An 18,101-nucleotide genomic window follows, 5' to 3' on the forward strand; every position below is an offset into this window, starting at 1 on the left:
TTATTAATGTATTTATTTGTTATTTTTTATTTATTTACTTATTTATTTATTTTTCTTTGCAGGGGCGTCGCACTGATTCTGGGTCTGAGGGCATACCAGCACTCAACCTCTCTGGCGGCTCTGACACGAACCAGCCCTCTCCCAGCCGCCGCAAGTCTTCAACAACTTCCAAGTCGCACTCGTCCGGCTCCGACACAGCCTCCCATTCCAGGAGACACATGGTCAAGAGCTCATCATTCTCTGGTACGTAGGTCGTCTTCGCCAGGAAACTGTGTGGTTGGTCACTGGCATGAGGGTTGGTTACGCTTCATTGATTCAATGCCTGATAACGGTCCTCAGGCTCATCCACAGATCTCTCTGGGAAGAAACTTTGAACTGTTGTGTCAGTGTGGAACTATTTCACTGTGGTAATAGAAAAAGAGCAGTCGCCGGTCCTAGGCTCTCCATGTGTGAAAAAGTGTAATGGGTGCAGTTAAAGTTGATAGAGAGAGATCTTGAGTCCGGTCCCGAGACCGAGTGTCATCCCCACAGGGCCGCACCTCCTAATGGAGGTGAGGGGTTGATGGGTTTTGAAAATGGGCAGTTTTGCTGTCCATCTTGCAGGCCCACCACGTGCAGGTACCTCTTGTAAAACTCCAATTCAATAAACCTTCTTTGCAAAGGTCTTCTGGGTCCAACTGACGTCATGTAGCCTTCAGACGTTGAAACAATGTCGTATTTTGACAGGGCGAGATGACATCAATCGCCCATGTTAGAGGGACGAAACATTAGATTATTGTGTTGTGTGAGTGTGAGTCTGGCAGGAGGTAAGAGAGGAGGCGCCGTGAAAGAGGCAGCTGAAAAGAGACATTGCAAGAGATGGCGGCGGTGGTGAAGGTGGTAGAGGTCGTGGTAGCGGGCGGGCGTGAGGGAAGCTTTTTGTGTATATACCAGTTGCGCGCGTGTGACTGTGCGAGTGAGGTTCTGCATAGTGTGCGTTCTGGCAAGGGCGTGCTCAACGTGGGCGTACTTGCCGTACGATGGGTCTCCAGAAGTTAAGACTTCGGTGGTCTCATGGTCTCCAGCCGTGAGACAGTCTTCGCAAGACTTCTGAAGAGTAGACGGTTGGTTAGGGTCTTGCATGGCTGTGTCCACGAGTGCCTTGCCATATATTTCCTCCACTTCCCTGCCTCCCCCCCCTCTCTCTCTCTCTCTCTCTCTCTCTCTCTCTCTCTCTCTCTCTCTCTCTCTCTCTCTCTCTCTCTCTCTCTCTCTCTCTCTCTCTCTCCCTCCCTCCCTCCCTCCCTCCCTCCCTCTCTCATTTTTTGTTGTGATGACATTTTTATACTATCTTGTGTGTATTGTTTTTCTTTGACAGTTTTTGTTCCACAGAGAGGCTGGCATATGGATTGTGTGTGTGTGTGTGTGTGCGCGTGCATGCGTGCGCGTGAATATATGAAATGGTCAAGGTCCTTTATATACATAAGTTCCGGGTGAATATTTCTACTGCATCAATCTGGGGTTGCGGAGTAAATGGGGGAATTATTAATATTGTTGTTATTGTTCTCGTTTCATTGTGTTTTCTGGAGGAGAGAGAACATGTAAATTTCATTTACCAACGGTTGTAGATTTTACATTACCAGGGCTTCTATACTTGTGAATAATATCGCTCATTCATGGAAGTACCAGTGGGCTTTAGTCGTCTTGGGTTGGAACCCGGTCTGAGGAAGGTTGAGGAGGAGGAAGGGGAAGGGGGAGAAGGAGAGTAGGAAGGGTTGGGGAAGATCGGGGAGAAGCTTAGAGCTGGGGTTGGGAGGGTTTTGGGGCTTTATGGGGGTTGGCTGTCACGTATGCGTACGCTCACCGGCAGAGGTGACGTAAGAGACCCGTAATAATAATAGTCTCTGTAGTGGAGACATCTTGCTCGAGCTTCCCGAAGTTTTGGTAGTTCTCCTCCTCCTCCTCCTTCTCCTCCTTCTTCTCCTCCTCCTCCTCCTCCTTTTCCTCCTTCTTCTCCTCCTCCTCCTCCTCCTTTTCCTCCTTCTTCTCCTTCTCCTCCTCCACCTCCACTCCTCTTCATCCTTCCTCCTCCTCCTCCTCCTCCTCCTCTTCCTCTTCCTCCTCCTCCTCCTCCTCCTCTTCCTTCCATGCTCTTCTTCCTTCTTCTCCTCTTCCTTCTCCCCCTCTTTTTTCTGAATTGCATAGTAACAGTGACTGGTGATGAAGTCGTCCCCGATCTCAGGCGCGTGGTGAGTGCCCCAGGGTTCACGTGTGAGCCGGTCGTTGTGTCCTGGCAGGAGATTCAGGCGTTGGTGTTGTCTTTCGGTGTCTGGGCGGTGGGGTTGCTCCTGGTCGTTGATGGTGCCATACACCAAGCAAGGTCTTCGCTTGACACCCAACACTGTGTGTGTGTGTGTGTGTGTGTGTGTGTGTGTGTGTGTGTGTGCGCGCGCGCGTGTGGCTTGGAAGCGACTCTTCCTGGTCACGGACCGATCTCGATAATACGTCACTGCTAATTTTAATGCGACATAAATACAGTATTCCTTTTTTTTTTATTCAACTCTTCGGCATCGTTTCTATAAATACTCTTGGTTTCAGCAGAAACTTTAGTTCTTGCTTCGTCTCTCTCTCTCTCTCTCTCTCTCTCTCTCTCTCTCTCTCTCTCTCTCTCTCTCTCTCTCTCTCTCTCTCTCTCTCTCTCTCTCTCTCTCTCCCTCTCTCTCTCCACGATCTGTCATATTTGCATCACCCTGTCATCACACTAAATGTCACTTAACCCTCGTGAAAGAGATACCAAATCTCATCTCTTCTGGACCTAAACACATTTTTTATTTCCATGACAGAAACTTCTTATCCTTTATACTCGTTACCTTGATTACCCTGTTGTCAAGGTATTAACTCTCCTACTTCGCCATCTTGTCACCAGGAGGTCATTAGCTTGGGATCGTTTTCGTGTCACGGGGCGCCGGACGATCCGTTTTCTGTGAGTCGTAATGGCGGCGGGCACGTGAGGCTCCGTGAATACAGATTTAGTCCCTGACACATCACGGCTCATGCCTCTCTCTTTCTCTCTCTCTTTCTCTCTCTCTCTCTCTCTCTCTCTCTCTTTTGGTTACCTCCAAGATTGTTTACATCGTCGCCATGGTATCCCTTTCCGTGCCGGGTGGCAGCACATTTCCTTTTATTCTGGCAGCGCCGAGCTATTTTATTCACCTCTATGGCGCCCTCTCTGTATCCTCGTGTTTTATATTTTTATTTATGTAATGAAAGTCATGACTGTCTTCTCACGTTGAGACAGGACATTCCAATGTCGAAAAAGTCCTCACTACCTAAACAATACCTAAGTGTTTAGCTAAGTATAAACTAATGCATTATTTATGTAATGTAACCATCGAAACACTTAAAACGTGTGCGTCCAGCATGGCAAGACCTCATGGTCCTTGAACTATGGTAGACGATTATAGTAGGCCTACATCTGATTTTGATTAGCACCTTATTGCCCCAATTAAGATCAGCCACCCCTAGCCCTCGCTAGGGAAATGGCTAAGGTCACAGGAACTCTTTCTTGACCCTGTGTCTTTTGTCTTCCAGGCAACACCGGCCGGGGTTCAGGCGGGATGACCTCTTCCACTGAAAGATACGTCTCCGAATCAGGCTGCGTCGTGGGCGTGCCGAGGTCCTCGCACGCCCTCACCGCCTGCGACTCCACCAGCAGTGGCGGCTCGCGCCACGCCAGCCCGACCAGGTCTGGCACGGAGCATTCGTCGGCGACCCTGGCGAGCAAGGACGAAGGTGGCAACAAGAAGAGCCGCGCCAACATCGGCACCAACTCCAGTGACCGCAGCCACCTGACTTCGTCGGCGGCTGCGGCAGCCGCGGGTCTTGCGGCCATCAAGTCACTTGCGGCGCACAGTCCCTCCCATTCCTCCCACTCCGCCCCCTTCAGTGACCACGATGCTCAGAATGCCCAAGAGGACATGAGCTCGCTCTCTGAGCAGGCATGGGACCCATACCAGGTGAGCTAGACACACACACACCACACATACACACACACCACACATAAACACACACCACACATACACACACACCACACATACACACACACCACACATACACACACACCACACATACACACACACACACACACACACACACACACACACACACACACACACACACACACACACACACACACACACACACACCATGCACACACACACACACACACACACACACACACACACACACACACACACACACACACACACACACACACACACACACACACACACACACACACACACACACACATTCTCTCTCTCTCTCTCTCTGTGTCTCTCTATCTTAGGGAAGGTAAACTTAAGTGTTCTTAATTCATCTTTTTTATTTTACATGTATTATGTTTCATTTGAGAACTCTTTATTCTTGTTTTTTCTTTATGTACTTTTTTCAAATTTTGAGATCGCCCTGACATAAGCTATTGGAGTAGTGGTAACAAGGACATTTTTCTTCTTGATAGAAAAAAAAGATTAGATCCGATTTCGCGATGATTTAACTTTGTTCGTTTAACAGTTACTATTGAATGTACTCCACTGTAGGGAACCAAGATTGAAGGGGACAATAAATAGGTGTCTGGGTGAAGGGTGGGTGTATGCTTAAAGTAGGCAATCTCTTTATAAAGGGGAAAGGGCCCTTTTGTATATGTATGTACGTATGGTTTCTGTTGTCAAGATGTGAATTAATTCATCACAGCTTAATATTAAGTATCTTTCCTTCCCCTCTCTTTGATCCAACCTTGCCCTCTCCTGACCTTTTCCTCTTGAAGTCATCTCTTGTGCTCACCTCGACCTACTCCGCCCTCCCGCAGGAGTACAAATACCTGAGCGAGCCCTACTCGGAGGACATCGACCAGGAAGCCGCCCGTCGCCTCCTCGACTTCGGCGACGACTACCGCAAGTACATCGACTCGGACGGGAACTCCTCTTTCTCGGGCGTCCCCCACCAGAGGGGCCGTCGATCTCCCCATCATCGCCGCCTTCGCCACCTGGTCACCACGCCCGCGATTGATCTCGACTCCGATTCCGACCTGGACGACCTTCATCATGTCATTGACGAGTCCAAGTCTCAGCTTACGGTCACTGAAAACGTCTTGAAGAAGTACAGCAATGAAGCTGCCCTTGGCCTGGACTATGTAAGTTGATTAAATTTTGTTATTCATCTGTGTATGTGTGTGTGTGTGTGTGTGTGTGTGTGTGTGTGTGTGTGTGTGTGTGTGTGTGCGTGCGTGTGCGTGCGTGCGCGCGTGTGTATGATACGAATTTAACAATGAATTTAGATGGTAGAAATAAGAAAATCCGACAATGTTATAAGGCCGCCAACTGGTATAGTTACCCCTTGAAAATATACATTCTCTGTGATGCCATCCGTTTTCTATGATGAACTTAGTAGGTGAGTGGGAGAAAGGTGAGGCGCGGCCTTGAACTAGACGTACGTAGAAGTCTAATGTAGTGTTAGTCATTCAGGCGGTCGATTTTTTTGTTCACATTATTTGCAGTCTGTGTAGAAGAAGGTTAGAAATGGCGAAACTAAAGTAGGTTTGGAGCAGCCGCCCACCTCTCCATGTGGCGACCAAGTAAGGTCATTTTGCGAACGGAAATTAGTAGTTAGCAACCACATGGGCGTAGGACAATTATCGCCATTCAGAGCATCCTGTCCCGCCCCTGGTTTTCTTTCGCATGCCGGACGTTCCGGATCGCCAAATGTATCACTTCGCCAAACTCATTCTTATCAAAAACACCAAAACTTCAAACATTTCCAAAGTCACTGAGGCCCATGCGAGGTTGCCACGCGTAGCCCGAGAAAGCGATACGCCCATGCGATGATGCGGATAAAGGTGGGGTTACCTGAACGTGTGGCAGCGTTGGGATGCGAGAACCACAGCTGATGGAAGTGGAGAACCGTAGTAGTGCCTAGTTGCGATAGGGGAATGTGCTGTGAGTGTGTATCTCCTGCGTGGAATGAGTTAACGCAAGGAATGCGTTCCATATCGCGAATGATTTACGACGCGAAATTCAGTGCGAAGTGGCAACATTTTTAGCGTGGGTGGGAGAAGTTAGCGGTGTGTGGGTGTTAGTGGCAGCTGGAAGGAAGCAGTCGAAAAGTGGGCACCAGCAGAACTGTGATGTGATATTGTGAAGACGAACACGCGTTGCGTACATCACAGTGACATAACATACGCCGATGTGTGGTCGAGGCAGTGAGTGTGATGGGGCTTCGTCGTCATGCGGCGTAATCCTCGCAGTGTTTTGTGGTTGTCTACTTTTCGAAGTGAAGTGCGGTTATCCCACTTTTGAAAATTGTGGCGAATCAACCGTTGTTTTAGCTAGAAATAGCCTCCCAGTTTAGAGGCCTCTGTGGTAAACATTAGACTCTTCAAGACAGCAACGTGCATATTTCAGTTCTAGGATAGAAGCGCTGGGGAAGCTACACTCCCTAACAACAATTCATCTGTATGTGTGCCATTGCGTGTTGACACTGGTAACCTTATCAGAAACAGCCATATCAGTTGATAACAGGTAAGTCTTATAGAAACGGAAATCCTTAGCGTCTGTAAACATGGATCATGTGCCGGACTAGTGATTGACAGCTAATACCCTCCCTGATAAGAGCTCGAACCCGTATATAGTGTTTGTATGGGGACATAATGCAGAAAAGAATAACGATAAAAAAGATAAAGATTGAATGAAAATGAAAAATAGAATATGCTATAAAATGGTTCAGAGCTTTTTGTATTTGTAGAGCTTTTAGGAATTACAGCCACGGAAGGAACCGTTACGACATAAAATGATTCAAAGAGGATTTGTAAAGCAGGTGTTCATACTGAGCCAGATTGGCAAAATTTTTACGAACAAATGAAAGTATTTGTGGCATGATCGGGGCCCGCAGTAGGCTTATAATGGGGTCGCACGCACACACACACACACACACACACACACACACACACACACACACACACACACACACACACACACACACACACACACACACACACACACACACACACACACACACACACACACACACACACTTCGGGTGCCCCTTTCGTACTCGATTATCACAATTGATCTTCAGTGAAGAACGTATCATATAACTTGACTCATTTTACTCAGACAGACACGCACACACACACAGACACACACACACACACACACACACACACACACACACACACACACACACACAGGCCCTCATAAACTGAAGTCATATTTTCTCAACATTGAGTCATTGACCACCTTCGTGTCAATATCACTTAAGTAGTCATCAAAGTACTGCTTCATGCAACACATCACCATGCATGGCATGAGATGATTTCTTACGGGGATCTCCATGGCCCTAACTTGAGGTGCACAAGCCCAACACGTGCCCCGAGAACGTGGTGAATCCCCCCCCCCTCTCTCTCTCTCTCTCTCTCTCTCTCTCTCTCTCTCTCTCTCTCTCTCTCTCTCTCTCTCTCTCTCTCTCTCTCTCTCTCTCTCTCTCTCTCTCTCTCTCTCTCTCTCTCTCTCTCTCTCTCTCTCTCTCACACACACACACACACACACATGTTCACGAGTCAAACACGTAATCCAAGACCATGGGGAGCCAAATATGCAATTGATGTATTGTTTTTGTTATATGTATTGTTTGTTGATGACAGGATATTGTGTGTGTGTTTTCTATGTGTGTGCGCATGTTTATATAAATACGACTATATGTATTCATTTTCGAAAGCACACAAATAGGAATACATAGATATATCGATCTGTTTGTCATATCCCACACTCCTACACAAGCATGTGCACACACACACACACACACACACACACACACACACACACACACACACACACACACACACACGTGTTGTTAAACGAGAGCCAGGTAAATTCTGGCTTTAGTAACAGATACATACCAACGATGAGACATATGCGCAACAGTTACTGCTCTCTCTCTCTCTCTCTCTCTCTCTCTCTCTCTCTCTCTCTCTCTCTCTCTCTCTCTCTCTCGCTCTCGCTCTCAACATACCCCCTATTAGTCCACATAGCCCCCCTGTGGTCTGAAATAGTGCACCCATTTATGCAACAGTGTCGCACCCCAGTTGGGAGGTCCCCCTTAAGTTGAACCGGTCACACAGGTATTGTGTGCTGTAGATACTGTACTGCTCAAAGCTCCGCCCACTAACCCTACAGCGCAGCCCGATAACCCCTTACATAAACCACTTTGGTACAGTGTCCTCCATGCAATGTAGGACAGAACCCCAAATTCTTCTGATATACAAGGTTTTATACCCCTCTCTTTCCTCACCTTCTGCATTCTTTCCCTCCTCCCCTTCTACCTCTCCACTTCTTTCTCCTCTGCCTCCTCCTCCCTCGCTTTCTCCTTCGTCTCCTCCTCAACCTCTTCCTTCTTGTCCTCATCTTCACTCTCATTCTCTTCCTCCTCCTCCCCTTTTTCTACCACTTTCCCTTCCTCTTTCTCCACTTAATTTTTTTTCTTAATTCTACTTTTTCTTAAACATACCCATATTCATTGTATATAGCATGACACATCGTCTCCATGTACTGCACACCACTCGCTCACCCACCTCCTCCTCCTTCTTGTGCACAGGCTGAGTTGGTGGCCACGACGCAGACGAACATCAAGTGTCTGGTGGAGATCCTGAAGCACCTCGAGATGGAAGGGGGATCACTTGACCCGGAACTGAAGGAAGTCAAGGGTGAGTACAGTTCTTCGCACTTCGGTCGAACCCCTCCCCCCCTCTTCCTTTTTATTGGGGGGGGAGGGGGCTTGTACCTCTGTTCTGGTGTCTGGTGGTATTAAAACTGCATACTGCATGTGAAGTCATAGCAGTTTTGAAATGAACGAACGTAATGTTGGGTGGTAACACACGAGGGTGTACCGTCACAGATGTATAGATAACGCTGACGAAAGTTTTGTCGTCCTTGGGGGAAAGGAAAAAGAAAGAAATACATACAGTTAATACATACGAAGAAATATAGTATTGTTATTGTTGTCATTATCATTATTACTACTACCTCTGCTACTTCTATTACTACGACTACTACTACTAAAGGCCACCCAAGTATAAGGGGAAAAAGGGCTTTTCGTGTACGAGTATGTTATTATTAGGCGGAGGAAGGGATGAACCTTCATCCACAAGGACCTGAGATAAAAGGTGTGTATGTATGTATGTATGTGTTGCTATGAAGTCTTTCAAGGGACGACGTGGCCTCAGGCTGAAGGAAGGGGGGCTAATGTCTTTAGTAGCCGAAGTCGGATTGGGCCGCTGACACCCCCCCCCCCTCCCAAATGCTGGTGTGATGGGTTTCATGTGCTTTTAGCTCGTGCGCGACGACCCCCACCCCCAGCTCAGCAGACACAGGACCCCAGACCCCGTTGTGGGCCTGCTTCCTCACGGCACTCAACTTAGCGTCTTCGCTGACCCCTGCGTGTACCCCCCACTTTCTCTCTCTCTCTCTCTCTCTCTCTCTCTCTCTATATATATATATATATATATACATATATTTATATATATACATATATATGTATATATATATATTTATATGTTCTTTTTCCATTTCTTCTTTTCCACCCGTGTCATTCTTTATTTCCCATTCTCCTCTTTCGCCTCCTCTTCCTCCTGCTCAATAATAGATGAAGAGGATGAACTCCAGGACCTGCCTGTAGATGACGCCAGACATAGACCTACGGAAACGCTTCTGTAGGTCTTCTGTGTCCGTTGTCTTGCTTCGTCACGATGCCCACCTCTTCCTTCGGCAAGAGATGATTAAAGAGGAGTAGGAGGGGCTATAGATTTTTGACCAGACATAACTTAAAGAAATAATACTATATAACCGCGTTACACAAACTTATTCTTGCGAACACTGATAATAAACTCGCAGTCTCCAAAGTGATATCAAGGCTTTAGTTGGTTAAGAATTAGTTAACCAAGAGGAACTCGGACTGCGTCAGGTTTTAAGGCAGAGGGCGTTGGCTGGAGGTTGTATAAGGAACGACGGTGGAGGTGGAGGTAGAGGGTTGACTCCGAAATAGTGTTGGAGTGTAAGCTCCAAGGGGAAGGAGTGAAGGTTGTGTAAGTATGCGTAAGGAGTGGGGGGGGGCGTCATGCGATGTATGAGATAGGTGGCATAGGGGGTGGTACGAAAGGGGAGGGGGTGATGGGACAAGGGTTGTGTACTATAAGGGGTGGGCGGTCAGAGACTGCTTAAGAATATACAGTAATAATAATAATAGTAATAATTTATTTGGCATTGAATCAATATACATGAAGTGCAGTTAATGAATAGCACACATTGTGGTGCCGTCGATTGATTTAGTGTTTAACCAAGAGCACCTCCAATGGGAGTGATCAGAGATACCCACATAAGAACGATTTGGGAAATAAAAAAAATCAAGGTATACGCTGCCACCACCCAATCGTCTATATGGATATATCTGACCATAAATGGAAACTGCTCCTTGTTATTCACGTCTGACTCCGTCCCCTTTCCTCAGGTCGTTCGGGGTTGGTCCTGGGTAGCGAAAAGGCCTATGCCCAAGTGGGGGTAGTAAAAGAATATAAGCCACCAATAATGTGGGGCCACCAATAATGTGGGGGTAGTAAAAGAAAATAAGCGAAGGTCTGCTATGTGTTAATTATTACACTGAAGCAAAAATATAGTAAGGAAATACAAAAGTATATTGTGGTTTTCTCCAACTAGACAATCTATTGATCCTTACAATATGAAAAATATATGGGTATGCGAGACATTTAATAACAGTTTTTTCTTTCTTATGGGCATCATAAGTAAGGTCACAGGCACGTGGAAAAACGTAGTTATTTACGCTCCAACCTTCCGGTCACTGTATAAGTCTACTTACAATATTGTGTCTACCTTCAAGCACTGTGTCTACCTTCAACCCCGTATTCTTATTAGAGAACGATCACAGACCGAATTGTACTCTAAGGATTACACTCTCATAGCTAATGTTAAATGTATATACGCAAAGTGTTTGTGAAGTACACTCCCTTAAACCCCTTTTTCCATATCTGTTATCGGAATCATTTTTGGCATCAGATTCAAAACTTAATAATAATAATAACTATCTACCTACTATATCTGCACTATATCATTTAACTCACATATTGACATTTGTTTTCATTAATCTTACAGAACGTGTTCATACCTGTTATCGGAATCATTTTTGGCATCAGATTAAAATTTTAGCTGCGCACAAAGAGAACGAGACGGCTATGTGTTCGTATCTATGGGTAAACTACTAACCTCCCTGTTGTATTATTTCGTAAAACTTCATTTCGCTTCTCAACAGAGCCCCTAGCTGCTACAATCTCTCCCTAAACTATTTCTCTAGTGGAATCCTGAACTGAAAGTTGGGAATTTTTCCTATTACTCTTAAAATTAATGGCCTTAGCTTACGCCTCTGTCCGAACGTTTAGTGACGTCACGGGTGGGCGGAGCTACGGTGCCCGCGCTATGTTCGAGAACATTCTAATGTCGCGTCGAAACTCAGTTTAACCAAAATCAGCTGAAATATATTTGTAGCTATCTCCTATTGTATGTTCTTCTTCAATGATTATAGTAAGGCTCTTTGCCAACACATCTTGATAGGCAGACATAGAATAGAATAAATTCATGGTCTATTAAGGCTCTATTTTCTACTTTGCTTCTTGGTTGAGTAAAACCGTTACGACGTCCATAATACCCAGTCTCTCAAATCAACACTCAAATAAATAAATAGATAAATAAAACGAAATTCCAAAAATAATACCCCTTCAAAATTCCTGTCCTTACATGGCTCTACGCCCCTCTGAAAGAAAAATTCCGCAACATCACGTGAAGGATTCTATTTGGTGTGGTCCAAATCCCTCTGCAAAAGAAAAAAAAATCCATCCTGCATCAGAGAGCGATTATCCTTTTGATAGCTTGACGAGGCACTCTCTCCTCAGCACACTCGTAGGTGTACGAATCTCAGGTGACCCGGGGGTACACCAATTTACTGTGGATGTCTCCGTGGACTTTTCCATCAGTCTTCGTATTGGCTGGATTCCCCAATTGACCTCTTACATACTACTTGACTGGACATGCATAGCCGCTACGACCGAGCTAAGCCACGACTCTCTCTTGTGGATTCGCCCCATGGGTGGCACACTACTTCCCCTTCTGTGGGCTCACCTCTGGGCAATCGGCGATTGTCCACCAGGTCCTGAAGTCCTACACCCCTGTCAAGCGGGCAATTGTGAATTGAGTTGGGTTCATGATCCCAACTCGAGCTAAAGAATTTCCCCATTTTCCAATACTACTCCGAATGAAAGTGCTCGCTAACCATCGTTTGTAGTCCCTCTCCTAGGCTAATATTGACTTCTTTATAAGTTGACATTTAGTTCCTTCACCTGGCTGTTGCTGAAATTTCCTTTTACAACATATGAAATATATGCATCCTTAATCCTAGGACATCTCAACCTTACACATGTATAAAAGTATAGGTGGGTTACATTTAAGCTTTATGGTCCAATATATAGGAACATTGAGGGCATCTTTGCATTAATTTGCACGAGCATTCGTTTTTCTTTGGACATATACTGGCACGATATGATCCCTACATTTCCTATTGCAGTTAACTACTGACATCTTAGCACCTTAAATCACTAGATATGGCGCCAACTGGGCGGATTGTTCCAATTGATTCTCTTCAGTATTCTTCGATGATCCGTCTTCAATGTTCTTCAATGTTCGATGCATCCGCTCCACCATTCCATTCGCTTGGGGATGGTCTGGGGTAGTGTAGAGCAGGGTGATTTGCTTTTCTCCACACAACTTCTTGTAAGCCGTGTTGGTGAATTCTGCTCCATTATCTGTTATGATGCTCTCTGGGGTGCTGTAGTCTGCGAAGAACTGGGTTAGGGAGTGTAGTATGTGTTGGTGGTGTTTTGTTCTCAATGGGAAGAACCTAACGAACCTACTGTAGTGATCGATTATTGTCATAATATACCTATACCTCTGCGTCCCGGACACCATATCTGTTAGGTCTATGCCTATTCTCTCCATTGCCTTTGTAGCAAGGGGAACCTCTTTGTATTGCTGTGACAACCCTTGTGTACCCTTGAACCTCTGACAAGTAATGCATTTCTTTACAAAATTACATACATCTACCTTTAAATTTGGCCAATAGAACAGCTCCTCCTGGGTTAGATTCCCATTCATGTCTATCTTCCATCCTCGCTCTCGTCTCTTCTTCCTCTCCCGAATTAGATTCCCATTCCGTTTTATTGTTCATTTTTACCTGACTGCCTTTAATTATGTGTAGTTCCACCTTAACACGTCACTTCCCCACACAATCTCATCCGCTATTTCTATACTCTTAGTGACTGCCGAGGATCTATTCTGTCTCTGATTACTGTACTGCCAATCCACAGGGTACACAAGCTTTGTCGAAGTCGACACACCGATAAGTGAGCTTCAGGTTGGTTAATAGCGTAAATCCCACCGCTGCCACCAATAATGTGGTGCCGTCGATTGATTTAGTGTTTAACCAAGAGCACCTCCAATGGGAGTGATCAGAGATACCCACATAAGAACGATTTGGGAAATAAAAAAAATCAAGGTATACGCTGCCACCACCCAATCGTCTATATGGATATATCTGACCATAAATGGAAACTGCTCCTTGTTATTCACGTCTGACTCCGTCCCCTTTCCTCAGGTCGTTCGGGGTTGGTCCTGGGTAGCGAAAAGGCCTATGCCCAAGTGGGGGTAGTAAAAGAATATAAGCCACCAATAATGTGGGGCCACCAATAATGTGGGGGTAGTAAAAGAAAATAAGCGAAGGTCTGCTATGTGTTAATTATTACACTGAAGCAAAAATATAGTAAGGAAATACAAAAGTATATTGTGGTTTTCTCCAACTAGACAATCTATTGATCCTTACAATATGAAAAATATATGGGTATGCGAGACATTTAATAACAGTTTTTTCTTTCTTATGGGCATCATAAGTAAGGTCACAGGCACGTGGAAAAACGTAGTTATTTACGCTCCAACCTTCCGGTCACTGTATAAGTCTACTTACAATATTGTGTCTACCTTCAAGCACTGTGTCTACCTTCAACCCCGTATTCTTATTAGAGAACGATCACAGACCGAATTGTACTCTAAGGATTACACTCTCATAGCTAATGTTAAATGTATATACGCAAAGTGTTTGTGAAGTACACTCCCTTAAACCCCTTTTTCCATATCTGTTATCGGAATCATTTTTGGCATCAGATTCAAAACTTAATAATAATAATAACTATCTACCTACTATATCTGCACTATATCATTTAACTCACATATTGACATTTGTTTTCATTAATCTTACAGAACGTGTTCATACCTGTTATCGGAATCATTTTTGGCATCAGATTAAAATTTTAGCTGCGCACAAAGAGAACGAGACGGCTATGTGTTCGTATCTATGGGTAAACTACTAACCTCCCTGTTGTATTATTTCGTAAAACTTCATTTCGCTTCTCAACAGAGCCCCTAGCTGCTACAATCTCTCCCTAAACTATTTCTCTAGTGGAATCCTGAACTGAAAGTTGGGAATTTTTCCTATTACTCTTAAAATTAATGGCCTTAGCTTACGCCTCTGTCCGAACGTTTAGTGACGTCACGGGTGGGCGGAGCTACGGTGCCCGCGCTATGTTCGAGAACATTCTAATGTCGCGTCGAAACTCAGTTTAACCAAAATCAGCTGAAATATATTTGTAGCTATCTCCTATTGTATGTTCTTCTTCAATGATTATAGTAAGGCTCTTTGCCAACACATCTTGATAGGCAGACATAGAATAGAATAAATTCATGGTCTATTAAGGCTCTATTTTCTACTTTGCTTCTTGGTTGAGTAAAACCGTTACGACGTCCATAATACCCAGTCTCTCAAATCAACACTCAAATAAATAAATAGATAAATAAAACGAAATTCCAAAAATAATACCCCTTCAAAATTCCTGTCCTTACAACATAGTTCGAAATAACAATTACAAATGGGTACAAAATGTATTGTTCACAATGAGTCCCGTGGATGTTTTATTCTTGTATTCTTGCTTTGGTTTCCTTTTTATAGTCTCTGATTTACTTGTGTTATTGTCGTTTTTTCTACACCCGTTGTATATAAGACCGAGAATGAAATATGTTCTTAATGAGGAAAGACTTAATGGTTGGAGGTTTGCCAGGATCCTTGTGAAAACAATCTTGTCAGAGTTTCTCAGGAGGAAACGCCCTGTTTGTTAAGTTTTGTTTAGTTCATATGTTCTTATAGTTCTTCTTCTTCTTCTTCTTTTTCTTAACTTAGTATGAAAGGGTTTTCGGGAACGAGCGAGCTTTTTGAAAAGTCTTAAATCCAATTGAGCCTCGTTCTTCGAAAGGGTCGCCGTAAACGGTAGGAAAGGGGTCTCTGGACATGTACACGAGACTGAAAAAAGCGAAATATCGACATTAGGCCTGAGTGCAGTATTTCCACGAGGAGTATAATATTCGATAAATGATTGGGTGCGATCATTTTCTCGGCATACACACGGTAAGAAGACTGAGAGGAATAAGAATATTCTTGGCCAGTATTTAATTTTTCCCTACAGTTGTTCATTGTTTATGAAGGGAAAGGGGGCGGGAATTACCTCGGGAATTACTTGCAGAAAGGAAAAGGACTGAGCCGGCAGTGGTGTCTGTCCAAAGACCATTTTTGGGGAAAGAGAGAAATAGAGAGGCTCATGTTTGTAACCTTGGGGCATGTAAGGCTTCTGTTGGGGAACAGAGAGAGAAGGAACATGTTTGTAACCTTGGGGTTTGTAGGGCTTCTGCTATGGATAAACACTAGGGGCTTCGTTGGGGAGCTTCTTAGGCAAAAATCATGAATGTACAGTATGTTCGTGTACAAGCCTTTCAGCCAGGATGATTTTCCGTCGACTGTGTACCATCCCCACCCCCACCCCATCCTCCGACCTCCGTTGACCTGCACCTCCAGACTAAGACCTCGATAGCGTCACTCGAGTGTCTACGGCCACCGCGTCAGTCGCATTCTTTGTCGAGTTCGGTGATTACCTGACATCGATACCAACTCGAACTCACGACTTGAACCTGCCGCGTAGTCTCAGGAACTTGACGCGCCAAGGAGGCCCTAGGTGGCCAATGAGGCTCGGGAAGTGGAATCCTCTGACCTTGTTTTTTTTCTGTGCGAACTAGTTTAAGGTTATTTCGATTCCATGGGGATCAAAACCAGCTGCAGCATTAAGGACTCGTCGCATGTTTTGGAGGGTAAGAGGAGAATTCGTTTTTTGTCTGCCAGTATGATATATATATATATTAGTGTCCAGAGGTGAAAGCATGATTGGTTGGGAAAAGGAGTAAAAAGATTAAAAAAAAAAAATCGTATTCATTATTCGTTCAGTGTAGACACCATTAGTATTCATAATAACAATTGTTAACTGCGTTATCACTATAGCGTACGTTATTAAGTCTTGGGTGACGTCAGGTGATTTTATTCAGTAAGCGAAGGAGGAGCACGTCACCATGACGTGGTGAAACAAAGTACGTCGTGTTAGGTTTTACATAACTTGTCTTTGTCTTCTTTTGCCTTTGTCACCTTATCCTGCTTACATTGTCTTCATCCAAAAGCGATGGGATGTTTCCTGGAATTGATTATAAGATGATGATATGGTATAACGTCACAAACTCCCCCCTATCAGAAGGCAAGGACGATGCCTCTCACAGAGGACTTTGTAGCGTGGAATTGAATGAACAATGCCCTTGGTTCAACTTCGCCGGTGGCAGGATTCGAACCGCCATCCTCTCGACCTTCGCCGCAAGTAATGACGCACTAACCCGCTCAGCCAACGAGCTTCCTATAAGATAATAATAGTAATAATAATGATAATATTAATCATAGTAATGTATAATATAATCGGATCTACCGAAGTCACCAAACCTTCTTCACAATGTCAGTGTCACCACGGGTGTCGTTCTCCTCAGGAGGGGAGCGGGTTCAGGCGTTGAGTTCGGGGAGAGGGAGGAGTGGATGGGGGGGGGGAGGATGCTCTGGACGAAGGGATTGCTAAAGAAAAATATTTCCTCCTCTTTTTTTTCTCCTCCTTCATTTTTCGCCCTTTTTTCCTCCAGTTTTAATCCTTTTTTTCCTCTTCCTGTTCCTCCTCGTCCTCGCACTGCGGTTCCTCCTCCTCCTCCTTATTCTTTCTCACCCTCTTCGTTCTTGCTCTTCCTCCTCTTCCCTCCTTTTTATCCCAACTCTTCCTTCCCCATCTTCCTCCTTCTTTCCCTTCCCCCCCTCTTCCTCCTCCTCCCTGCCCCTTACTCCTACTCCTTCCCCTCGCCCATCTTCCTCCTCCTTCATCTTCTTCCTCCTCCTCATTCCCCCTACTCTTTCCCCTCCCCATCTTCTCTCTTCCTCCTCTTTCCCCTTGCTCTCCCCCACCCCCATCTTCCTTGTCTCCTCCTCTCCCGAATCTCCCTCTTCCCCTTCTTGCACCTCCTCCTCCCGATACCTCCTCGTACTCGCCCTTGTTCTTTATAATTATTTTTTTTCGTCTTCACATGGAACCGGTCTCTAGGTCAGACCGTGTGGAAGTACGACTTCTCACCTGTGCGTGTCTATGTCTCGTAATTATGATATCGAGCTAGCGGCCTTGTGTGACTACTTCAGAGGAAGGGAATGGGGGTACCAGCTGCCCATAGCATTACCCAGATGGGGTGTGAAGCGAGATGTAGACAGGGGGGGGGGGTGAGCGGCTTGCCCCATGAATACTGTACAATGGGGGTCTCAGCTGAGCGAAATTTTTATGTTCTCCCCTAGGAAACCCATTACCTGAATAAAATTGCTTGGCCTGGGCTAGAACTATATATATATATATATATATATATCCGGATGAATTATAGTCAGGAATCTTGATAGCAGATGGAGCAAGAGTGTGTTACTGACTGGACGTCGCGAGAAGGGAAGCGTTTATGATGAAGGCCAGACAGAAGGTGGAGAGGCGAGATAGAGATGTTTGCAGGAATGGCGTGACAGAG

General features: G+C 45.2%; 1 protein-coding gene across 1 annotated transcript in view; it reads left to right on the forward strand.

Moving 5' to 3' along the window:
- LOC143037757 (uncharacterized) overlaps positions 1–18,101 on the forward strand; it is a 766,745-nt gene that overhangs the window by 670,447 nt on the left and 78,197 nt on the right. Inside the window, exons 17-20 of the mRNA XM_076206310.1 lie at positions 63–243; positions 3,571–3,995; positions 4,805–5,170; positions 8,626–8,734. Of these exons, the coding sequence (XP_076062425.1) occupies positions 63–243; positions 3,571–3,995; positions 4,805–5,170; positions 8,626–8,734 (1,081 nt within the window). The remainder of the gene's footprint in view (positions 1–62; positions 244–3,570; positions 3,996–4,804; positions 5,171–8,625; positions 8,735–18,101) is intronic.

This window comes from Oratosquilla oratoria, chromosome 23 (assembly GCF_046742065.1).
Source record: "Oratosquilla oratoria isolate Oo_2021 chromosome 23, ASM4674206v1, whole genome shotgun sequence".
NCBI lineage: Eukaryota > Metazoa > Arthropoda > Malacostraca > Stomatopoda > Squillidae > Oratosquilla > Oratosquilla oratoria.